At 36.0% G+C, this 27383-nt stretch overlaps 1 protein-coding gene across 1 annotated transcript; it reads right to left on the reverse strand.

Moving 5' to 3' along the window:
- LOC125788977 (uncharacterized) lies at positions 1-27155 on the reverse strand. Its single transcript, XM_049472954.1, has 9 exons — positions 27071-27155; positions 24938-24957; positions 18595-18861; positions 18208-18255; positions 4710-4802; positions 3327-3398; positions 3139-3210; positions 2972-3034; positions 1-245 (listed from the first exon to the last, which is right to left on the reverse strand). Exons 1-9 carry the CDS (start codon positions 27136-27138, stop codon positions 160-162), a joined length of 789 nt encoding a protein of 262 aa, XP_049328911.1. The 5' UTR covers positions 27139-27155; the 3' UTR covers positions 1-159.
- Positions 27156-27383: the final 228 nt, after the last annotated feature.

The raw sequence follows: 27383 nt of genomic DNA on the forward strand, positions 1-27383 counted from the left end.
GTTCCTCATTTTATTGTAAAATAATTTTCCAGAGTGCATATTTTCTTAAGCAATAATATATTAAATACAAATACATAATATTTAACAACAGCTAGCTGCAGCACAGTAATCCACAGAGTGGTAATCGGAAGAGTCCAGCTGTGGAGGAGATTTTTCAGATTAAGAATCAGTTTTAGATGTTTGTGGATCTTCTGCTGTTGAGGTCGGTCTCTGAGCCAGACTGTACAGCCCTTCTCCATCAGGATCTGATGGACAGAATATTAGAAACACTTACTTTAGAGACACAATGAGTTACAACCCATAAACCCTTACCTGTACATACTGTAGCTGTAGATAAGGAGCATTTTTGTAGCATTTTAAACCTGTTTTAGTACTTTATCGAACCATTTTTTAAAGTTAGTACACTGTTTTAAGATATAGTTGCCTATCCAGATTGTAAAAATTATTAATCTAGGCCGAATCTTGCTGAGCATAATATGGGAATCAGCCTAAACTGCACGTTCCAACATCCCAGTAGCTTTAGCCTCATTTCCCAACATCCTGGTTGCTAAGAATAATATAGAAATCAACCAAAGCTGAATGTTACAGCTAGTGATGTTCCATACCACCGATTACCTTTCCGATCACATACCGAGTAAAATTCAGGCTGGTATCGGCGATACTGATCCGATACTGATACTTTTCTGCAAATGCAGCTAATTTCTCTGATAAACTTTAAAATTTAGTGTATTTCAAATCATAGCTTAATAAAAAAAAAATACAAGATATCCAAATCATTTATTAACTTATTTTAATTTATTTCATTTTAAAATTAAATGCTTAATCCTTTTTAGATTCAACTCTGCATGTAGTCTCTCCAAATAGCCTACACACACTTCCTGTTTTATAATACTGGGAGATCCACATTGAAATTGCCAGTAAATAAGTAGTTAAATGTAGTTAAATAAATAAAGAAATGCCACAATAATAGTTGACAACTTAAATATGTTCATTTAACAGTTGAAGCAAATTAGACCAATCACTAGTTCCAACAACCTGTTGTTGAGTCAGCCCAAGCCACATGTTTTAACATCCTGATTGCTAAGTCTAATATGGGAATTAGCCTGAGCCTCATTTCCTAAAATCCCAGTGGCTGAGTATAATATAGGAATTGACCCAAGCTGCATGTTCTAACATCCCGGTTGTTGAGTATAATACGGGAATTAGCCTGAGCCTCATTTCCCAACACCCCAGTTGCTGAGTATAATACTGAAAACAACCCAAACTACATGTTCCAACACCCCGGTTGCTGAGTATAATATGAGAATCAAGCCAAATTGCATGTTCCAACACCCCGGTTGCTGAGTATAATACAGAAAACAACCCAAATTGCATGTTCCAACACCCCGGTTGCTGAGTATAATACAGAAAACAACCCAAACTGCGTGTTCCAACACCCCGGTTGCTGAATATAATATAGAAAACAACCTAAACTACATGTTCCAACACCCCGGTTGCTGAGTATAATACAGAAAACAACCCAAACTACATGTTCCAACACCCCGGTTGCTGAGTATAATACAGAAAACAACCCAAACTACATGTTCCAACACCCCGGTTGCTGAGTATAATACAGAAAACAACCCAAACTGCGTGTTCCAACACCCCGGTTGCTGAGTATAATACAGAAAACAACCCAAACTACATGTTCCAACACCCCGGTTGCTGAGTATAATACAGAAAACAACCTAAACTACATGTTCCAACACCCCGGTTGCTGAGTATAATACAGAAAACAACCTAAACTACATGTTCCAACACCCCGGTTGCTGAGTATAATACAGAAAACAACCCAAACTACGTGTTCCAACACCCCGGTTGCTGAGTATAATATAGAAAACAACCTAAACTACATGTTCCAACACCCCGGTTGCTGAGTATAATATAGAAAACAACCTAAACTACATGTTCCAACACCCCGGTTGCTGAGTATAATACAGAAAACAACCTAAACTACATGTTCCAACACCCCGGTTGCTGAGTATAATACAGAAAACAACCCAAACTACGTGTTCCAACACCCCGGTTGCTGAGTATAATATAGAAAACAACCTAAACTACATGTTCCAACACCCCGGTTGCTGAGTATAATACAGAAAACAACCTAAACTACATGTTCCAACACCCCGGTTGCTGAATATAATATAGAAAACAACCCAAACTACATGTTCCAACACCCCGGTTGCTGAATATAATATAGAAAACAACCTAAACTACATGTTCCAACACCCCGGTTGCTGAGTATAATACAGAAAACAACCTAAACTACATGTTCCAACACCCCGGTTGCTAAGTATAATATGGGAATTGGCCTGAACCTAATTTCCCAACACCCCAGTTGCTGAGTATAATATGGGTATCAAATCAAACTGCGTGTTCCAACACCCCGGTTGCTGAATATAATATAGAAAACAACCTAAACTACATGTTCCAACACCCCAGTTGCTGAGTATAATATGGGTATCAAATCAAACTGCGTGTGCCAATACTCTGGTTGCTGAGTATAATATAGGAATCGACCCAAACTGCATGTTCCAACACCCCGGTTTTTGAGTATAATATGGGAATTGGCCTAAGTCTCAATTCTCAACATCCTGTTTGTTGAGTATAATATAGAAATTGACCCAAGACGCATGTTTTAACATCCTGGTTGCTGAGTATAATATAGGAATTGGCCTGAGCCTTAATTCCCAAGATCCCAGTTTCTGATTATAATATGGGAATTGGCCTGAGCCTCCTTTCTTGGATGACAGCCTCCATGCTAGTAAAAAAAAACTATGCTTGATTATAGTTTCTCAGAAACAACACCACTGCAAATGAAAGTGATGATGAGCTTAATGTCAGAGGAGTTGGTGGACATGTTTGTGTTGCTTTATATTGTTTGTTAATGAGTGTAATTTAATGCTTCACTTATTTATTTAATAATAATTACCAGCTTTCTGCTGTGTGTTGACCGGATTCTGGATCAATGAATAGGTGGGATCATTTAGAAGACCTAACAAAACAAAAGAAGAGGTTAATAGATAAGCTATCACACACTATTACACACTGCAACCACAAAAACCACCACAACAACCAGCTTCCTCTTCTACTTCTAACCTGTGGGACCTGGGTCTGGATGAGTGGCGAGGTAATATATATCTTCCTGCTCCTTCTGCCTCCGACATCCACCTTTAAAAAGAAAGATCAGAGTTCAGACTAAAAGCATTTAAATGTACCAGTTACTCATATCTAGTATTTAACCTGCTGATAACTGAACTGTGATCTGATTGGTTCTGTTCCTTTACCTGTTTCTGCTTTATCAGAAATCTTATAATCAATGGAGGCGTAGACATGCTCCGGCACTTCTTCATCCTCTACTAAAAAATATATAAACAGAAACAGCATCAGCTCACAGAACATAAAAAAAAACAAATATACATAAAATATACATGCTCTGTATAGTAGTGCTGGGCGATATGGCCCTAAAAAAATAACAATGAGTTAAATTAAAAATTTTGTTTTATTCTATTAACTACTGAAAACATTTCTCCTAAATTCCACATAAAAATATGATCATTTAGAGCATTTATTTACAGAAAATGAGAAGGTTATTTCAGGTCACATAGAAAACAAGTTCATATTTACATTAGAAAAGATAATACTAATGTTTTACTAATGTTAAACTCAGGAAGTGTTCAGAAAACAATTTTCGGTGGAATAACCCTGATTTCATGCGTTTTGGAATGCTCTCCTCCATCAGTCTTACACACTGATTTTGATATAATTTAATGATTTATAATTATGAATATGATTTAATGTTTATTTCTGTTATCAGTCTCTTTTGTCGTTAATAAGCAGATTTATACACACACACATATATATATATAGTTCTGGGAAAAAATATGATGGATGGTCACAAGCCATCAAACCACCAAACTGAACTGCCTGAATTTTTGCACCAGGAGTAAAGCAGCATAAAGTTATCCAAAAGCAGTGTGTAAGACTGGTGGAGGAGAACATGATGCCAAGATGCATGAAAAAAAAACTGTGATTAAAAACCACCAGGGTTATTCCACCAAATATTGATTATTTCTGAACTCTTAAAACTTTATGAATATGAACTTGTTTTCTTTGTATTATTTGAGTTCTGAAATCTCTGCATCTTTTTTATTATTTCAGCCATTTTCCATTTTCTGTAAATAAATGCTCTAAATGAGAATATTTTTATTTGGAATTTGGGAGAAATTTACTGATGATCAGTGATGGTTTGGAGAGTCATGTCTGTCATCTGCTGGTGTTGATCCACTGTGTTTTATTATCAAGTCTAAAGTCAGTGCAGTTTTGTTTTCCCACAAAATCTTACAGCACTTCATATCTTACAGCTTCCCTCTGCTGACTTCATTTTCCAGCAGGACTTGGCACACTGCCCACACTGCCAAAAGTACCAACTGGTATTGAAATAATATTCTAATATTCTGAGACACAAATTTTTTGAGGGGTTTTCATTGGCTGTAAGCTTCATAATCATCGACAATAAAAGGAATAAACACGTAAAATAGATCACTCTGTGTTTAATACATCTAGTTTCACATTCTCAACTGAATTACTGAAATAAAGTAACTTTTCAATGATGTTCTATTATTTTTAGATGCACTAGTGTATAAATATAGAGCAAAAGAACAGATCACCCTTTATATTCTTCCGTGAAAACCACCTCCAGGTGAAAACGGAAACCACTGCTATCAGCACACTCCCCACCACTGCCAGGCCTGCCCAGCTCTCTGCAAACAAACACATGTCTTCATCTTCACAGTTTAGTGTAGTTAAAATTAAACATCCTGTTATTAACAGGATACCACACACTTAAAAAACATGCACACTTGTTTCTACTCCCATTATGCAGCATGTTATCAGCTCCACTGATCACATATTTCACTCTGCGGTTGTTTAATAATTACAGACTGTTATTATTAGGGTTCAAGCACCGAAGGTGCGTAGAACCCTATTGTTTTTGCTAAGATTTTTCTTATTATTATTATTATTATTATTAGGGTTCAAGCACCGAAGGTGCGTAGAACCCTATTGTTTTTGCTAAGATTTTTCTTATTAGGGGTTCGAGCACGTAGTGCTAGAAACCCTATTGTAATTGTTCTGATTATTATTATTATTATTATTATTATTCTTATTCTTTTTCTGCCATAGAAGTGATTGGGCAGAAGAAACCGTAAGGCCTACAGGGCTGAGACTTGGTCATATGGTAGTACTTCTCACCGCTACTCAGATTCAAAAGATGAGCCCGATCGGCCTCAAGGGGGCGCTATGGCGAAGGTCAACGCGTTTGGCCCCGTAACTCCTACGCCCTGATAGCTAGAGCAAAAATTCTTGCATTATATGATTCCTTGGTTAATGGCAAATCAAAAAGGTCAATAGAACCACTAAGCTCCGCCCACTTAGATTTTTTGCTATTTAGCATAATATGCAAAACCTACTTTTGAGAACTTGTCCTAGGGTCATTGACCAATCCTGTCATATTTGGTGTCAAACAATTCAGCAGAGTCCCACCCTCAATAATTATCGAAAAAATTGTGAAATTTGTAAACAATTTGGCCGCCATATGCAAATTAATCTTACCGTGGCACACCCAAATTTACTCTAACAGCTGTAACTTTTGAATGCTTAAACCTACACTAATGCCACTTTACAACTTTGATGCCAACATGATTCTGAGGTAGCCCGTCAATCTGTGTAGACATACGCCCCCAGGGGGCGGAGCCAAAGCTAAAAATCTGTTTCTCAGGAACCGTACAAGCTATGAAGCTCTCCTTTGGCATGTATCATCTATGGCCTATGTCCTAATGTTTTACAGAAGGAAAATTTGATATGCAAATTTTTGCAATCGTTATTAGCCAATCAGATTCCAGCAAGCTTTTGACATGCTAAACAATGACCAATCAGGACGATACTTATACACTACATGTATCTCAGGGCCTTCTATCATCCATTAAAATATGGCGTCGATTGACCTCAAGGGGGCGCTATAGCAGAAAATCAGTTATTTCTAAAGGTACAAGTGGCCTAGGCTTGTTATTATTTTTTAGTTTTATACTTTGCTATAGCATTTACAACTTTGTAATTACATGTATTTACCAAAAATGCAAAGATTTTCATCAGTGGCCAAAAGAGTAAAAATTGCTCTTTTCGAACTTGTCTTTAAGTCCTTAATCAATCAAAATAAATTTGGTCTTGATGCAATCTTGAGACCCTGTAGGTAAATAATTATCAAAAAAATCTTGAAAATTTAACTACTTGAGGCCCATAAACCTTGATCAAACATGTACGTGAAAGCCTTTTCAGAGTTATTTGGCCAAAACTCTGTCAAAGTTTAAAACATGCCAAAACTGTTGAAGCTACTAATTAACAATGACATTTGAAGCACATTTGCCAAGTATGAGCCAAATAAGTCTTCAGTAGGCTCTACAGTGAAAAAAAAACTATTTTCAATTTATTCTATTTATCGCTATTTTCCAACCTAAATGGACAGACGACAGGAACCTTTCACCCTATCAACACACAAATTTATACACATATATACACTGATAATCTGATCTTGATTGCAAATTTTCAGCCAAATCGGACATGTTTTGCCTCTACAACTGCTGGAAAACTACAGCGATTTTGTAGGCCTCAAGCCTGTATTATCGCTTTTTTCAAATCTAAATGGACAGAAGTCAGGAACCTTTGACCCTATTGACACAGAAATTGACATACATATATAGACTGATATTGTGATCTTGATTGCAAATTTTGAGCCAAATCAGATATTTTTTGCCTCTAATATGGCCAAAGAGCAACAGCCATTTTGTAGGCCATAAGCCTGTATTATCACTTTTTTCAAACCTAAATGGTCAGAAGTCAGGAACCTTTGACCCTATCAACACACAAATTTACATACATGTATATACAGACCACTTGATCATGAGTACCAATTTGGAGCCCAATCGGACTTTTCTTCTCTTTTTAATAAATAGAAACACACTGATAGGGAATGTTCTGTCTTTCTGATAGAGTGATAGATTTCCAGCAGGTTATATGTGGTCTCTTGCTGCGCTCTGGTGGTCATTTGGTGAAACAGCTACAGGTGAATTATTCTAAATTAAAGCTCTGCTGAACTTATTCAATCTTGCTTGTCTTGCTTAATTGAACATCTTTATCCTTCTTGGTCATGCTGCTCAGCCGCCTGGGTCATTCTTGTTTATGCTCCACACACTTAATTTTTTTTTAAATTTGCATAATATGCAAAACCTACTTTTGAGATCTTGTCCTTCGATCCTTGACCAATCATGACATGTTTGGTGTCAAACAGTTCAGCAGAGCTTACTCCTCAATAATTATTAAAAAAAATCTTTACATTTATAAACAATATGGCCGCCATATGCAAATGAGATCTACCATGGTGCAGTAAAATGTCTTTAACACTTATAACTTTTGAATGCTTAACCTGACACTAATACCACTTCAGTCCTTTGATCATTACATGATTCTCAGATACCCTGTCAGTTTAAGTAGACATACGCCCCAAGGGGGCGGGGCCAATGCTCGATAGCTGTTTCTCTAGAACCATACAAGCTATCAAGGTCGTCCTTGCCAATTATCATCTATGGCCCATGCACTAATGGTACACCAAATGAAAATTTGATATGGACACTTTTGTGGTCACTATTAGCCAATCACATTCCAGCAAGCTTTTGACAGGCTGAATGTCAATCAGGTCAAAACTTATGTACTATTATTGATATTATTGGTTATTAATATGTGCCCTTGTCATGCCTCACTGCTAGGCTCTCCGAATGCCCACTAGAGTGCAGCAAGAGACCACATAAAACCTGATGAACACTACAGCTCAATTTATCAATGCTTTTCAACTAGTTTACTCACACCACTCATCTAGCATTGCCATTATGGTCTTTATGGTCACGCTGGTCACCCAGCTTGGTTATGCTGGCCATCCAGCTTGGTCATGCTGGCCATTCACATTGGTCATTATGGTCCTGCTGGTCATTCAGCTTTGTCCTCATAGTAATGGTGGTCTTCCAGCTTGGTCATACTGGCCAACCACCTTTGCCATGCTGGTCATCCAGTTTGGCGATGCCGGTCAACCGGCAACATGTTTTAAGCCTAACTGGCCTCCAGGGGTCTCTTTGCCTGTAACGCTCGAACCCCGTAAATCGCCGCTTGCGGCTATATTTATTATTATTATTCTTTTTCTCCTGTAAAAACAGTTGTGCAGCCTAAACCGTAAGTCATAGAGAAATGAAACTTGGTAGGTAGATGTAGGATCAGTGCATCTCGGTGGACAACAAAAATGGCACCGATTGGTCAAGTGGTGGCGCTATAAACAAGGAAATTCATTTTTCACAATTTTCTCAATAACTCAAAAACCATAAGACCTACATTCAAAATTCTTTGTTTGATGGATTCCTTGGGTCAATACCTACAACTTTCCAATTTGGACCATGCACTTCCGTCTATATAGATTTTTTGCTAATTTGCATAATATGCAAAACATACTTTTGCGAACTAGTCCTAGGAATTTTGATCAATCCTGGCATGTTTGGTATCAAAACACTCGTGAGAGCATGCCCTTCAATATTCATTAAGAAAAAGTTGAAATTTGTAAACAATATGGCCACCATATGCAAATTAGTCCTTCCGGATATATGCCCCATTCACTTCAATTGTTAAATTTGGAACACTGTTTCTCAGCAACCGTGCAACCTAGCAAGCTGAAACTTTGCATGCAGAATCTGTCATACAGCCTCTAAAGGATGTTCAAAGGGCAACTTAATCAATCAACATGGCTGAACACCATCAGCCAATCAGCATTCAGCAGACATTTTGGCAGGCTGAATGTTGCCCAATCTGGATGACACTTGGTAGTTATGTTCAGGTGGAGACGCTGTAGTGACCTGCAAATTGCTGAAACAATCCGACCACTGGGGGGCGCTGTTCCAACAAATCGAATACATGTCAATCATACTATACTATTTTGACATCTAAATGTTTGTGCCATATTTAGTACAGTGGCTCTGACAAATTTGTCAATACAACTATGTTTAAAAAGTGCTTTGTTTATTCAGAACTGCTAATTGTTTGAAAATAGCAATATTGATACTAGTCTCTGGATATTTGGCCTATCACCGCCATTTCGGACTTGTTGCACACTGTAGAGTCTCTAGGTTAAGATTCAATAAAAACATTTGTGAAAATTTCACATACAATAGTGTCCAGGCATCAAGCAGTCTGAGCGTCCTTGAAATTTTCAACCTAAATTGCTGTAACTCTGCAGTATTTGCTGTAATCTCACAATGTCAAAGACCTCTGTACAATATCACTCTGATGAAGCGCCATTTAATACAGAACTAGATTTAGAATATATTTGTAATTACATGTCATATCAGAACATGCACTCCTTTGTGCCTCTTCTCAACATTAATAACAGGTGAAAGACTTTTGATAATTTCTCAATGTGACAGAGTGTCTCCAATTGTGTTACACCTTCTTACACATCACCATCCTATGCTCTAGTAGGCACCATTGTGCCAGTTGCTGTTTGATGAAGCGCCATTTAATTCAGAACTAGATTTATAATAACTTTGTAATTACATGTCATGTCAGACAATGAACTCATTTGTGTTAATTTAAACTTGTTTGGTAAAACATTTCAGCTTGTTTTGCAAAGTTCAAAAGGTCAATCTGAACACCACTTTGTAAACATTCTGGTTGAAGCCACCTGATCAATACCAATAACATGTAGACACATTTTGACTAGATCTAACTCACTTGATGAATATCCTACAAACTTCACTAGATTAACATTACAATTACAATTTACAATTTAAGCACTGATCACGTTGAATGGCTTCTGCTCAACATTAATAACAGGTGAAAATTTTTTAATAATCTCTAAATGTGACAGGGCGTCTCCAATCATATTAGACCTTCTTACACATCACCATTCAATTCTCTAGTATGCACCATTGTGCCAGTTGGTGCTTGAACCCGATGATTGCCGCTTGCGGCTATATTTATTATTATTATTCTTTTTCTCCTGTAAAAACAGTTGTGCAGCCTAAACCGTAAGTCATAGAGAAATGAAACTTGGTAGGTAGATGTAGGATCAGTGCATCTCGGTGGACAACAAAAATGGCACCGATTGGTCAAGTGGTGGCGCTATAAACAAGGAAATTCATTTTTCACAATTTTCTCAATAACTCAAAAACCATAAGACCTACATTCAAAATTCTTTGTTTGATGGATTCCTTGGGTCAATACCTACAACTTTCCAATTTGGACCATGCACTTCCGTCTATATAGATTTTTTGCTAATTTGCATAATATGCAAAACATACTTTTGCGAACTAGTCCTAGGAATTTTGATCAATCCTGGCATGTTTGGTATCAAAACACTAGTGAGAGCATGGCCTTCAATATTCATTAAGAAAAAGTTGAAATTTGTAAACAATATGGCCACCATATGCAAATTAGTCCTTCCGGATATATGCCCCATTCACTTCAATTGTTAAATTTGGAACACTGTTTCTCAGCAACCGTGCAACCTAGCAAGCTGAAACTTTGCATGCAGAATCTGTCATACAGCCTCTAAAGGATGTTCAAAGGGCAACTTAATCAATCAACATGGCTGAACACCATCAGCCAATCAGCATTCAGCAGACATTTTGGCAGGCTGAATGTTGCCCAATCTGGATGACACTTGGCAGTTATGTTCAGGTGGAGACGCTGTAGTGACCTGCAAATTGCTGAAACAATCCGACCACTGGGGGGCGCTGTTCCAACAAATCGAATACATGTCAATCATACTATACTATTTTGACATCTAAATGTTTGTGCCATATTTAGTACAGTGGCTCTGACAAATTTGTCAATACAACTATGTTTAAAAAGTGCTTTGTTTATTCAGAACTGCTAATTGTTTGAAAATAGCAATATTGATACTAGTCTCTGGATATTTGGCCTATCACCGCCATTTCAGACTTGTTGCACACTGTAGAGTCTCTAGGTTAAGATTCAATAAAAACATTTGTGAAAATTTCACATACAATAGTGTCCAGGCATCAAGCAGTCTGAGCGTCCTTGAAATTTTCAACCTAAATTGCTGTAACTCTGCAGTATTTGCTGTAATCTCACAATGTCAAAGACCTCTGTACAATATCACTCTGATGAAGCGCCATTTAATACAGAACTAGATTTAGAATATATTTGTAATTACATGTCATATCAGAACATGCACTCCTTTGTGCCTCTTCTCAACATTAATAACAGGTGAAAGACTTTTGATAATTTCTCAATGTGACAGAGTGTCTCCAATTGTGTTACACCTTCTTACACATCACCATCCTATGCTCTAGTAGGCACCATTGTGCCAGTTGCTGTTTGATGAAGCGCCATTTAATTCAGAACTAGATTTAGAATAACTTTGTAATTACATGTCATGTCAGACAATGAACTCATTTGTGTTAATGTAAACTTGTTTGGTAAAACATTTCAGCTTGTTTTGCAAAGGTCAAAAGGTCAATCTGAACACCACTTTGTAAACATTCTGGTTGAAACCACCTGATCAATACCAATAACATGTAGACACATTTTGACTAGATCTAACTCACTTGATGAATATCCTACAAAGTTCACTAGATTGACATTACAATTACAATTTACAATTTAAGCACTGATCACATTGAAAGGCTTCTGCTCAACATTAATAACAGGTGAAAATTTTTTAATAATCTCTAAATGTGACAGGGCATCTCCAATCATATTAGCCCTTTTTACACATCACCATTCAGTTCTCTAGTATGCACCATTGTGCCAGTTGGTGCTTGAACCCGATGATTGCCGCTTGCGGCTATATTTATTATTATTATTATTATTATTCTTTTTCTCCTGTAAAAACAGTTGTGCAGCCTAAACCGTAAGTCATAGAGAAATGAAACTTGGTAGGTAGATGTAGGATCAGTGCATCTCGGTGGACAACAAAAATGGCACCGATTGGTCAAGTGGTGGCGCTATAAACAAGGAAATTCATTTTTCACAATTTTCTCAATAACTCAAAAACCATAAGACCTACATTCAAAATTCTTTTTTTGCTGGATTCCTTGGGTCAATACCAACAACTTTCCAATTTGGACCATGCACTTCCGTCTATATAGATTTTGTGCTAATTTGCATAATATGCAAAACCTACTTTTGCAAACTAGTCCTAGGATTTTTGACCAATCCTGGCATGTTTGGTATCAAAACACTCGTGAGAGCATGCGCTTCAATATTCATTAAGAAAAAGTTGAAATATGTAAACAATATGGCCGCCATATGCAAATTAGTCCTTCCGGATATATGCCCCATTCACTTCAAGAGGTAAATTTGGAGCACTGTTTCTCAGCAACCGTGCAACCTAGCAAGTTGAAACTTTGCATGCAGAATCTAACATACAGCCTCTAAAGGATGTTCAAAGGGCAACTTAATCAATCAACATGGCTGAACACCATCAGCCAATCAGCATTCAGCAGACATTTTGGCAGGCTGAACGTTGCCCAATCTGGATGATATTTGGCAGTTATGTTCAGGTGGAGACACTGTAGTGACCTGCAAAGTGCTGAAACAATCCGCCCACTGGGGGGCGCTGTTCCAAAAAAACGAGTATATGTCAATCATGCTGTACTATTTTGACATCTAATTGTTTTTGCCATATTTAGTACAGTGGCTCTGACAAATTTCTCAATACAACTATGTTTAAAAAGTGCTTTGTTCATTCATAATTGCTAATTGTTTGAAAATAGCTATATTGAAACTACTCTCTGGATATTTGGCCTATCACCTCCATTTCAGTCTTGCTGCACACTGTAGAGTCTCTAGGTAAATGTTCATTAAAAACATTTGTGAAAATTTCACATACAATACTCTCCAGGCATCAAGCAATCTGTGCGTCCTTGGAATTTCTAACCTAAATTGCTGTAACTCTGCAGTATTTGCTGTAATCTCACAATGTTAAAGACCTCTGTACAATATCACTCTGATGAAGCACCATTTAATACAGAACTAGATTAAGAATAACTTGACATTACATGTCATATCAGAACATTCACTCCTTTGTGCCTCTTCTCAACATTAATAACAGGTGAAAGACTTTTGATCATTTTAAATGTGACAGAATGTCTCCAATTGTGTTAGACCTTCTTACACATCACCATCCTATGCTCTAGTAGGCACCATTGTGCTAGTTGGTGCTTGATGAAGCGCCATTTAATTCAGAACTAGATTTATAATAACTTCGTAATTACATGTCATATCAGAACATTCACTCCTTTGTGTTAATTTAAACTTGTTTGGTCAAACATTTCAGCTTGTTCTGCAAAGGTTCAAAGGTCAATCTGAATACCACTTTGTGAACATTCTGGTTGAAGCCACCTGATCAATACCAATAACATGTAGACACCTTTTGACTAGTTCTAACTCACTTAATGAATATCCTACAAAGTTCACTAGATTTACATGTGAATTTAAGCACTGATCAGGTTGAAAGGCCTCTGCTCAACATTAATAACAGGTGAAAAACTTGATAATTTCTAAATGTGACAGGGCATCTCCAATCATATTAGACCTTCTTACACATCACCATTCAATGCTCCAGTAGGCACCATTGTGCAAGTTGGTGCTTGAACCCGATGATTGCCGCTTGCGGCTATATTTATTATTATTATTATTATTATTATTATTCTTTTTCTCCTGTAAAAACAGTTGTGCAGCCTAAACCGTAAGTCATAGAGAAATGAAACTTGGTAGGTAGATGTAGGATCAGTGCATCTCGGTGGACAACAAAAATGGCACCGATTGGTCAAGTGGTGGCGCTATAAACAAGGAAATTCATTTTTCACAATTTTCTCAATAACTCAAAAACCATAAGACCTACATTCAAAATTCTTTTTTTGCTGGATTCCTTGGGTCAATACCAACAACTTTCCAATTTGGACCATGCACTTCCGTCTATATAGATTTTGTGCTAATTTGCATAATATGCAAAACCTACTTTTGCAAACTAGTCCTAGGATTTTTGACCAATCCTGGCATGTTTGGTATCAAAACACTCGTGAGAGCATGCGCTTCAATATTCATTAAGAAAAAGTTGAAATATGTAAACAATATGGCCGCCATATGCAAATTAGTCCTTCCGGATATATGCCCCATTCACTTCAAGAGGTAAATTTGGAGCACTGTTTCTCAGCAACCGTGCAACCTAGCAAGTTGAAACTTTGCATGCAGAATCTAACATACAGCCTCTAAAGGATGTTCAAAGGGCAACTTAATCAATCAACATGGCTGAACACCATCAGCCAATCAGCATTCAGCAGACATTTTGGCAGGCTGAACGTTGCCCAATCTGGATGATATTTGGCAGTTATGTTCAGGTGGAGACACTGTAGTGACCTGCAAAGTGCTGAAACAATCCGCCCACTGGGGGGCGCTGTTCCAAAAAAACGAGTATATGTCAATCATGCTGTACTATTTTGACATCTAATTGTTTTTGCCATATTTAGTACAGTGGCTCTGACAAATTTCTCAATACAACTATGTTTAAAAAGTGCTTTGTTCATTCATAATTGCTAATTGTTTGAAAATAGCTATATTGAAACTACTCTCTGGATATTTGGCCTATCACCTCCATTTCAGTCTTGCTGCACACTGTAGAGTCTCTAGGTAAATGTTCATTAAAAACATTTGTGAAAATTTCACATACAATACTCTCCAGGCATCAAGCAATCTGTGCGTCCTTGGAATTTCTAACCTAAATTGCTGTAACTCTGCAGTATTTGCTGTAATCTCACAATGTTAAAGACCTCTGTACAATATCACTCTGATGAAGCACCATTTAATACAGAACTAGATTAAGAATAACTTGACATTACATGTCATATCAGAACATTCACTCCTTTGTGCCTCTTCTCAACATTAATAACAGGTGAAAGACTTTTGATCATTTTAAATGTGACAGAATGTCTCCAATTGTGTTAGACCTTCTTACACATCACCATCCTATGCTCTAGTAGGCACCATTGTGCTAGTTGGTGCTTGATGAAGCGCCATTTAATTCAGAACTAGATTTATAATAACTTCGTAATTACATGTCATATCAGAACATTCACTCCTTTGTGTTAATTTAAACTTGTTTGGTCAAACATTTCAGCTTGTTCTGCAAAGGTTCAAAGGTCAATCTGAATACCACTTTGTGAACATTCTGGTTGAAGCCACCTGATCAATACCAATAACATGTAGACACCTTTTGACTAGTTCTAACTCACTTAATGAATATCCTACAAAGTTCACTAGATTTACATGTGAATTTAAGCACTGATCAGGTTGAAAGGCCTCTGCTCAACATTAATAACAGGTGAAAAACTTGATAATTTCTAAATGTGACAGGGCATCTCCAATCATATTAGACCTTCTTACACATCACCATTCAATGCTCCAGTAGGCACCATTGTGCAAGTTGGTGCTTGAACCCGATGATTGCCGCTTGCGGCTATATTTATTATTATTATTATTATTATTATTATTATTATTATTATTATTATTATTCTTTTTCTCCTGTAAAAACAGTTGTGCAGCCTAAACCGTAAGTCATAGAGAAATGAAACTTGGTAGGTAGATGTAGGATCAGTGCATCTCGGTGGACAACAAAAATGGCACCGATTGGTCAAGTGGTGGCGCTATAAACAAGGAAATTCATTTTTCACAATTTTCTCAATAACTCAAAAACCATAAGACCTACATTCAAAATTCTTTTTTTGATGGATTCCTTGGGTCAATACCAACAACTTTCCAATTTGGACCATGCACTTCCGTCTATATAGATTTTGTGCTAATTTGCATAATATGCAAAACCTACTTTTGCAAACTAGTCCTAGGAATTGTGACCAATCCTGGCATGTTTGGTATCAAAACACTCGTGAGAGCATGCGCTTCAATATTCATTAAGAAAAAGTTGAAATATGTAAACAATATGGCCGCCATATGCAAATTAGTCCTTCCGGATATATGCCCCATTCACTTCAAGAGGTAAATTTGGAGCACTGTTTCTCAGCAACCGTGCAACCTAGCAAGTTGAAACTTTGCATGCAGAATCTATCATACAGCCTCTAAAGGATGTTCAAAGGGCAACTTAATCAATCAACATGGCTGAACACCATCAGCCAATCAGCATTCAGCAGACATTTTGGCAGGCTGAATGTTGCCCAATCGGGATGATATTTGGCAGTTATGTTCAGGTGGAGACACTGTAGTGACCTGCAAAGTGCTGAAACAATCCGCCCACTGGGGGGCGCTGTTCCAAAAAAACGAGTATATGTCAATCATGCTGTACTATTTTGACATCTAATTGTTTTTGCCATATTTAGTACAGTGGCTCTTACAAATTTCTCAATACAACTATGTTTAAAAAGTGCTTTGTTCATTCATAATTGCTAATTGTTTGAAAATAGCTATATTGAAACTACTCTCTGGATATTTGGCCTATCACCTCCATTTCAGTCTTGCTGCACACTGTAGAGTCTCTAGGTAAATGTTCATTAAAAACATTTGTGAAAATTTCACATACAATACTCTCCAGGCATCAAGCAATCTGTGCGTCCTTGGAATTTCTAACCTAAATTGCTGTAACTCTGCAGTATTTGCTGTAATCTCACAATGTTAAAGACCTCTGTACAATATCACTCTGATGAAGCGCCATTTAATACAGAACTAGATTAAGAATAACTTGACATTACATGTCATATCAGAACATTCACTCCTTTGTGCCTCTTCTCAACATTAATAACAGGTGAAAGACTTTTGATCATTTTAAATGTGACAGAATGTCTCCAATTGTGTTAGACCTTCTTACACATCACCATCCTATGCTCTAGTAGGCACCATTGTGCTAGTTGGTGCTTGATGAAGCGCCATTTAATTCAGAACTAGATTTATAATAACTTCGTAGTTACATGTCATATCAGAACATTCACTCCTTTGTGTTAATTTAAACTTGTTTGGTCAAACATTTCAGCTTGTTCTGCAAAGGTTCAAAGGTCAATCTGAATACCACTTTGTGAACATTCTGGTTGAAGCCACCTGATCAATACCAATAACATGTAGACACCTTTTGACTAGTTCTAACTCACTTAATGAATATCCTACAAAGTTCACTAGATTTACATGTGAATTTAAGCACTGATCAGGTTGAAAGGCCTCTGCTCAACATTAATAACAGGTGAAAAACTTGATAATTTCTAAATGTGACAGGGCATCTCCAATCATATTAGACCTTCTTACACATCACCATTCAATGCTCCAGTAGGCACCATTGTGCAAGTTGGTGCTTGAACCCGATGATTGCCGCTTGCGGCTATATTTATTATTATTATTCTCCTTACTTTCATCCTGTCCTTCAATACTCAGAAAACCATAGGAGACACTTAGAAACCACCACAGAGCAGCTATTATTATTATTACTTGGGCATGGTGGTGGTGCATGAGGTGATAGTGTGTCTTTGCTATCGTAACGACAGGAAAAGTACACCTTGCTCGTCTCAAAGCGCAAAGCAAAAGTCATGTACTAATTCTCTTAATTAATCATGGGTGTGGTTAATTAATTTTGGTCATAACGTGAAATAAACCAATCAGAGTATCTCTTGCTCATCATTCTCTTTAAGAGTAGAACCAGGTGAGCTCTGTCTTTGGTGGATTGCTATTGTAACGGTGCAGCAACCTGGACGTGTTCAACAAACTCTTCTCAGCAGAGGAAACTGAGCTGCTGGTTGACGCTGTGAAGGAGCTCCAGCAGCTCATTTACGGGAACAGCAATGTTATTTTATTTACTATTCTGTTTATTGTTGAGTGCTGATGTGAGTGTGTTATAAATCCACTGCCTAGATAGCGATGAACGTCTGACTGTTGTCAGGGTAGTATTCAGTCAGTGGAGCTCCTGTGTTTTCTGTTACCAAGATAAACAAGCAAAACTCCAGAAATGTACCTGAACACACCTCATTTCCAGAACACCATATATTCTGAATAGATATATTCAGAAGCTCTGAATCAGAATGATGAAATGAAAAAGAGACTGTTTCTGTTTTTACTCACTTCTTGTTTTCAGATCAGCGTTCTCACACGTATCCGTCACATTAGGACCTGTGATTGATGAATGAATAAATGTTATTTTAATGTATTTACTTGCAGATTAATATTAAAGGCATTAAAATGTTTGAGGGACACATATTGAATTACGTAGTTAAGAGTAAAAAAAGATTATTTTAGTTATTCCTCCACATTAATCCCCTGATCTAAACCTGATGAACTGAGATGGTGATTTAATTGGGATCATCATTAACAATTCAGAGAGATCTACTGTATTCCACAAAGAAAAAGAAGAAGAGGATTTTAGCAGGAGGACACCTTTAAATTTATTGGATAAAACTTTTTTGTGTTTTGAGTTAAAGCTGAGGTGAACAGGTAGGATTGGTTTTGTACCTGATATGACAGTGAGACAGGCGACTGCAGTGCTGTTACAGTAGTATAATCCAGCGTAGAAGGGTGAGACGAGTGAGATCATGAGAGACAAACCTTTGTTATTGTAATTTTTGATAGGATCATTGGAACGATTGATAAATCCATTCTTTATTAAGCCAATATCTTCCCTTTCTCCGTCTCGGTCTCTGCTCCACATCACTGAGCCCTCGGTTAAATTTCCACAGGTAAAGGTGACTGAATGATCCTTCTGGATCTTATACTGAATATCTGACAAAAGAAACAAGAAATAAAGCAGTTTATATAACAGTAACATCAAATTACATCAGAATTACATTATAAACCACACAGTAGATCTGCACGATATATCGTTTCAGCATCGACATCGCAGTATTCACATGTGCAATAGATAAATGAGGAACATTTTATTAAATAAATCGGTACCACTTTAGAATAAGACTATCTTTATAAAGGGTTTATAAATTGTTTACAATAAGTTTATTAATGGTTACTAAGTAGGTTGTAAATGCCTTATAAAGCATTAACAATCAGTTATAACACATACGTAGAAAGGGCAACAATGACCTGTTGTTTGCCAAATAGTGAACTACATTACACAGCCGTCTATACTGTTGCCCTTTCTTCTTACCTTTATAAAGGTAGTCTTATTTTAAAGTGGTACCGATAAATGATGCTACAATTTACCTAAAATTAAACAACATGAACATTCACAGTGTTTTCATTTGCCATGACATATCTACCATAATATAGACATAGACATCTGCCCAATGCGATTTAACTCACTGCCACTTTTAATACACAGATATATTTTTAATATCATGACATGTTAAAACCAAAAAGCTGCCTGTATGTTTAAATAGCAGAGTGTGAATCACACAATAAAAATAGATTACAGTGTCAGCTTTTTTTAACAAAAGAAGAAGTAAGAGTTCCGGTAACTTACAGCTCTTTAACTTCTCATTAATTTCTGATATATCTCATACTGAGGTAGCGCACAGAGGAAACCGCTGAGGTAAATCACTACAGCACTGCACTGAGGCATGATACTGGGGTACTCCTGAAATAAAACACTAAAGTACTGAACCAAGATACCACAATAAGGTACTGAAACAAAGTGCAACACTGAGGTAGAACACTAAGTTACTGAACTGAGGTAATGAACTGAGGTACCACACTGTGGAAAAACACTGAGGTAAAACACTAAACTAAAACACAAAGGTACTGAACTGAGGTAATGAACTGAGGTACCACACTGAGGTGGAACACTGAGGTAAAACGCTAAGGTACTGAACTGAGGTAAAAGATTAAAGTACTGAACTGAGGTAAAAGATTAAAGTAATGAACTGAGGTAAAACACTAAAGTACTGAACTGAGGTAAAACTCTAAAGCACTGAACTGAGGTAAAATATTAAAGAACTGAACTGAGGTAAAACATTACAGTACTGAACTGAGGTAAAACATTACAGTACTGAACTGAGGTAAAATATTAAAGTACTGAACTGAGGTAAAATATTAAAGTACTGAACTGAGGTAAAACATTACAGTACTGAACTGAGGTAAAACATTACAGTACTGAACTGAGGTAAAACATTACAGTACTGAACTGAGGCAAAATATTAAAGTACTGAACTGAGGTAAAATATTACAGTACTGAACTTAGATAAAACATTAAAGTACTGAACTTAGATAAAACATTAAAGTACTGAACTGAGGTAAAATATTAAAGAACTGAACTGAGGTAAAACATTACAGTACTGAACTGAGGTAAAATATTAAAGTACTGAACTGAGGTAAAACATTACAGTACTGAACTGAGGCAAAATATTAAAGTACTGAACTGAGGTAAAATATTACAGTACTGAACTGAGGTAAAACATTACAGTACTGAACTGAGGTAAAACATTACAGTACTGAACTGAGGTAAAAGATTAAAGTACTGAACTGAGGTAAAACTCTAAAGCACTGAACTGAGGTAAAACATTACAGTACTGAACTGAGGTAAAACTCTAAAGTACTGAACTGAGGTAAAATATTAAAGTACTGAACTGAGGTAAAACATTACAGTACTGAACTGAGGTAAAATATTAAAGTACTGAACTGAGGTAAAATATTACAGTACTGAACTTAGATAAAACATTAAAGTACTGAACTTAGATAAAACATTAAAGTACTGAACTGAGGTAAAATATTAAAGTACTGAACTGAGGTAAAACTCTAAAGCTCTGAACTGAGGTAAAACACTAAAGTACTGAACTGAGGTAAAACATTAAAGTACTGAACTGAGGTAAAACATTAAAGTACTGAACTGAGGTAAAACATTACAGTACTGAACTGAGGTAAAACTCTAAAACACTGAACTGAGGTAAAACATTAAAGTACTGAACTGAGGTAAAACTCTAAAGCACTGAACTGAGGTAAAATATTAAAGTACTGAACTGAGGTAAAATATTAAAGTACTGAACTGAGGTAAAACATTACAGTACTGAACTGAGGTAAAATATTAAAGTACTGAACTGAGGTAAAATATTACAGTACTGAACTTAGATAAAACATTAAAGTACTGAACTTAGATAAAACATTAAAGTACTGAACTGAGGTAAAATATTAAAGTACTGAACTGAGGTAAAACATTACAGTACTGAACTGAGGTAAAATATTAAAGTACTGAACTGAGGTAAAATATTACAGTACTGAACTTAGATAAAACATTAAAGTACTGAACTTAGATAAAACATTAAAGTACTGAACTGAGGTAAAATATTAAAGTACTGAACTTAGATAAAATATTAAAGTACTGAACTGAGGTAAAACATTACAGTACTGAACTGAGGTAAAATATTAAAGTACTGAACTGAGGTAAAACATTACAGTACTGAACTGAGGTAAAATATTAAAGTACTGAACTGAGGTAAAACATTACAGTACTGAACTGAGGTAAAAGATTAAAGTACTGAACTGAGGTAAAACTCTAAAGCACTGAACTGAGGTAAAACATTACAGTACTGAACTGAGGTAAAATATTAAAGTACTGAACTTAGATAAAACATTAAAGTACTGAACTGAGGTAAAATATTAAAGTACTGAACTTAGATAAAATATTAAAGTACTGAACTGAGGTAAAACATTACAGTACTGAACTGAGGTAAAATATTAAAGTACTGAACTGAGGTAAAACATTACAGTACTGAACTGAGGTAAAACATTACAGTACTAAACTGAGGTAAAACATTACAGTACTGAACTGAGGTAAAACTCTAAAGTACTGAACTGAGGTAAAATATTAAAGTACTGAACTGAGGTAAAACATTACAGTACTGAACTGAGGTAAAATATTACAGTACTGAACTGAGGTAAAACTCTAAAGTACTGAACTGAGGTAAAATATTAAAGTACTGAACTTAGATAAAACATTAAAGTACTGAACTGAGGTAAAACATTACAGTACTGAACTGAGGTAAAATATTAAAGTACTGAACTTAGATAAAACATTAAAGTACTGAACTGAGGTAAAATATTAAAGTACTGAACTGAGGTAAAACATTACAGTACTGAACTGAGGCAAAATATTAAAGTACTGAACTGAGGTAAAATATTACAGTACTGAACTTAGATAAAACATTAAAGTACTGAACTTAGATAAAACATTAAAGTACTGAACTGAGGTAAAATATTAAAGTACTGAACTGAGGTAAGACATTACAGTACTGAACTGAGGTAAAATATTAAAGTACTGAACTGAGGTAAAACATTACAGTACTGAACTGAGGTAAAACATTACAGTACTGAACTGAGGTAAAACATTACAGTACTGAACTGAGGTAAAAGATTAAAGTACTGAACTGAGGTAAAACTCTAAAGCACTGAACTGAGGTAAAACATTACAGTACTGAACTGAGGTAAAACTCTAAAGTACTGAACTGAGGTAAAATATTAAAGTACTGAACTGAGGTAAAACATTACAGTACTGAACTGAGGTAAAATATTAAAGTACTGAACTGAGGTAAAATATTACAGTACTGAACTTAGATAAAACATTAAAGTACTGAACTTAGATAAAACATTAAAGTACTGAACTGAGGTAAAATATTAAAGTACTGAACTGAGGTAAAACTCTAAAGCTCTGAACTGAGGTAAAACACTAAAGTACTGAACTGAGGTAAAACATTAAAGTACTGAACTGAGGTAAAACATTAAAGTACTGAACTGAGGTAAAACATTACAGTACTGAACTGAGGTAAAACTCTAAAACACTGAACTGAGGTAAAACATTAAAGTACTGAACTGAGGTAAAACTCTAAAGCACTGAACTGAGGTAAAATATTAAAGAACTGAACTGAGGTAAAACATTACAGTACTGAACTGAGGTAAAATATTAAAGTACTGAACTGAGGTAAAACATTACAGTACTGAACTGAGGTAAAATATTAAAGTACTGAACTGAGGTAAAATATTACAGTACTGAACTTAGATAAAACATTAAAGTACTGAACTTAGATAAAACATTAAAGTACTGAACTGAGGTAAAATATTAAAGTACTGAACTGAGGTAAAACATTACAGTACTGAACTGAGGTAAAATATTAAAGTACTGAACTGAGGTAAAATATTACAGTACTGAACTTAGATAAAACATTAAAGTACTGAACTTAGATAAAACATTAAAGTACTGAACTGAGGTAAAATATTAAAGTACTGAACTTAGATAAAATATTAAAGTACTGAACTGAGGTAAAACATTACAGTACTGAACTGAGGTAAAATATTAAAGTACTGAACTGAGGTAAAACATTACAGTACTGAACTGAGGTAAAATATTAAAGTACTGAACTGAGGTAAAACATTACAGTACTGAACTGAGGTAAAAGATTAAAGTACTGAACTGAGGTAAAACTCTAAAGCACTGAACTGAGGTAAAACATTACAGTACTGAACTGAGGTAAAATATTAAAGTACTGAACTTAGATAAAACATTAAAGTACTGAACTGAGGTAAAATATTAAAGTACTGAACTTAGATAAAATATTAAAGTACTGAACTGAGGTAAAACATTACAGTACTGAACTGAGGTAAAATATTAAAGTACTGAACTGAGGTAAAACATTACAGTACTGAACTGAGGTAAAACATTACAGTACTAAACTGAGGTAAAACATTACAGTACTGAACTGAGGTAAAACTCTAAAGTACTGAACTGAGGTAAAATATTAAAGTACTGAACTGAGGTAAAACATTACAGTACTGAACTGAGGTAAAATATTACAGTACTGAACTGAGGTAAAACTCTAAAGTACTGAACTGAGGTAAAATATTAAAGTACTGAACTTAGATAAAACATTAAAGTACTGAACTGAGGTAAAACATTACAGTACTGAACTGAGGTAAAATATTAAAGTACTGAACTTAGATAAAACATTAAAGTACTGAACTGAGGTAAAATATTAAAGTACTGAACTTAGATAAAATATTAAAGTACTGAACTGAGGTAAAACATTACAGTACTGAACTGAGGTAAAATATTAAAGTACTGAACTGAGGTAAAACATTACAGTACTGGACTGAGGTAAAACATTACAGTACTGAACTGAGGTAAAACTCTAAAGTACTGAACTGAGGTAAAATATTAAAGTACTGAACTGAGGTAAAACATTACAGTACTGAACTGAGGTAAAACTCTAAAACACTGAACTGAGGTAAAACACTAAAGTACTGAACTGAGGTAAAACATTACAGTACTGAACTGAGGTAAAACTCTAAAGCTCTGAACTGAGGTAAAACACTAAAGTACTGAACTGAGGTAAAACATTAAAGTACTGAACTGAGGTAAAACATTAAAGTACTGAACTGAGGTAAAACATTACAGTACTGAACTGAGGTAAAATATTACAGTACTGAACTGAGGTAAAACTCTAAAACACTGAACTGAGGTAAAACATTAAAGCACTGAACTGAGGTAAAATATTACAGTACTGAACTGAGGTAAAATATTAAAGCACTGAACTGAGGTAAAACTCTAAAGCACTGAACTGAGGTAAAACTCTAAAACACTGAACTGAGGTAAAACATTAAAGCACTGAACTGAGGTAAAACATTACAGTACTGAACTGAGGTAAAATATTAAAGTACTGAACTGAGGTAAAACATTACAGTACTGAACTGAGGTAAAACATTACAGTACCGAACTGAGGTAAAACATTACAGTACTGAACTGAGGTAAAACATTACAGTACTGAACTGAGGTAAAACATTACAGTACCGAACTGAGGTAAAACATTACAGTACTGAACTGAGGCATGACATTAAGATAAAACACTATAATGGTACTTACGGCCTCTAGCAGCAGATATGCTAGAAAAGAACAGAAGAAAAATAAGAAAGAAGTTAATCTTCATCTTTACATTTATTCTTTCTTTCTGCTGCTCTATCACTCTATTTCAGAGCTTCTGCTCCTCCACTCTCTTTCTCTCTGACACCTAAAAGATTCTGTGGTTTCAGAGGAAATGCTTTTAGCGCTTTTATTCACAGAGAGATATGGGTGGGGGGTCATTCTACACACTGCAGTGACACACACACACACACACACACACACATACACACTCACAAAATGACCTCATAACCACAATTTGTTTCCTGCAACCATCAGTCTCTGACATCGAAAGTGTTTCCTACTCCTCCATGCAGAATTCTCTCAGGTTGGTAAAACGTGAGGGGACTCAATCACCCAACAGAATCTCAATATTTTAAGATTACTTTATTTTTTTATTTATTTTGGGCAGTATTTGATGGATTAACTGGAATGTTTTGAGTTATTGTCATGTTGCATGACCCAACTCCACTTCAGCTTCTGATTTTCAACAGTGTCCTCTAGCCCACTTTGGTGGAGAATTTGTACAGGATCTGTTATCGTAAGCTTATCAATATTATATCTCAGATAATATTACTACGGTGTCCGAGAAAGCCCAACGCAGTGCAAATTGAAAAGCGCGGCAAAAGCACAAAACACATCCATCAAAATTACAACACAGGCGCTGCAAATAGAAAAACGCGCTGCAAATACAACCACAACACAACGGAAGTGAGTCACAACACAACGGAATTTTCCCGGGGGACCTTAAAAGATACTGTACCAGCTAAGCTGCGTCTTCAGTAACGTCTCGGACTTCACTATGTGTACAAAGGACAATAAGTGGCAAACAAGGCGTTTTGTGAAGCAGAACTTTTAATAATATGCACACAACCGTGGTAATCACAGGTAATAAACATAACTTACTTTTCAGAAGCTTGTTTGCCACTTATTGTCCTTTGTATACAGCTGGTACAGCATCTTTTAAGGTCCTCCGGGAAAATTCCGTTGTGTTGTGACTCACTTCCGTTGTGTTGTGGTTCTATTTGCAGCGCGTTTTTCTATTTGCTGCGCCTGTGTTGTGATTTTGATGGATGTGTTTTGTGCTTTTGCAGCGCTTTTCTATTTGCACTGCGCTGGGCTTTCTCGGCCACCGTATATTACCCATACCTGTGATCTATAATTTATCTTTATCCTGGTACCTTTTATATTATATATATATATATATATATATATATATATATATATATATATATATATATATATATATATATATATATATTTCTGAATAGTATTACAATCCCACACTTGCTTCTGTGTACAGCTTTATTATGATGGTGTAAATACAGTACATATAGAAATAGATTTATAAAGTACTTACTGGTCTCTCCTGTCGATAATCAATCAATTTTACATTTAAACTATTTGTAATTGTGAAATTATAAAAATTCACCTGAAAAGAAAGAGAGTTTCCATCTAATATAAACTGTGTATGCTACCACGATGATGAGCTGCATTAAAAACAGCAGAGTATAGAGATTTAATTTGGATTGGTTTTGGTTTTAAATGTATAAATCTTTTCTTATCTTTTAGAAACACTTTTATTATGGTAATTTCTGCCTCTGGAGCTCGTCTCAGGTTCAGCTGTGCTATAGGTGAGGGTGATATTTTCGTGTACTTTGGTACGCAGACACTTGCAATATGCAAATCAGTCAAACAATAGTCCCGTCCCCCTGCTGACGATGTCCAATCATCTGCGTCTCACCTCTATCAGAGACACACTACTGAGGCTCAGCCAATCGGCTCTCCCTCCTGCCACACCCCTAAACCTATACATCATTTTTTTTTTGAGCTGAGCATAGAGTTAGCTTTAATCAGGGGGTTTAGATACTCTTAACTATATTCTCCTAATTCTGTATCAGAATATCAGAATTCGTACACATGCATCCCTACTCTTAACTCAACTCTTAACTGAGTTCTACACAAATTTTATAAAGTCGGTGGAGTTTCCCTTTATTGACCCAACCCAGTTTTTACCATCACTCAAATACTGATCCATCCACACAGAGCTGAGTCCAAGCCCACCCTGCTTAATCCCGCCCCCAGCCCACAACTCACGTGCTGTAAACGTGAAAACCGGCAGGTGCACCATCCGGATCCGTACCCGTCCACATCCTGCACCCCATCCTCCTCGTGCAACACATACTGCCTACATACAGTAAAATAAATAAATAAATAAATAAATAAATAAATAAATAAATAAATAAATAAATAAGTATGAAGTGGCTGTTAGTTTATGAGTGTGTTGAGATATACATTTAAACAAATGTAGATGTTTTTTATATTGCACCTTTCATACACAGTGGAAATTCAACCAACTTTACATTATAAAAAATAAAAGCATTAAAACACTCCTGAGCTCCAGCACCTC

This window comes from Astyanax mexicanus, unplaced genomic scaffold (assembly GCF_023375975.1).
Source record: "Astyanax mexicanus isolate ESR-SI-001 unplaced genomic scaffold, AstMex3_surface scaffold_31, whole genome shotgun sequence".
Taxonomy (NCBI): domain Eukaryota; kingdom Metazoa; phylum Chordata; class Actinopteri; order Characiformes; family Acestrorhamphidae; genus Astyanax; species Astyanax mexicanus.

What these genes read in the sequence shown, in the direction of transcription:
- LOC125788977 (XM_049472954.1), bottom strand. Translation starts at nt 27,138, where the DNA reads ATGGGGTGCAGGATGTGGACGGGTACGGATCCGGATGGTGCACCTGCC. An exon ending in TCCAGACCCAGGTCCCACAG is followed by an intron (nt 3,035 to 3,138) that starts GTTAGAAGTAGA and finishes TTGTTTTGTTAG; the next exon opens with GTCTTCTAAATGATCCCACC. An exon ending in CAACACACAGCAGAAAGCTG is followed by an intron (nt 246 to 2,971) that starts GTAATTATTATT and finishes TCTGTCCATCAG; the next exon opens with ATCCTGATGGAGAAGGGCTG.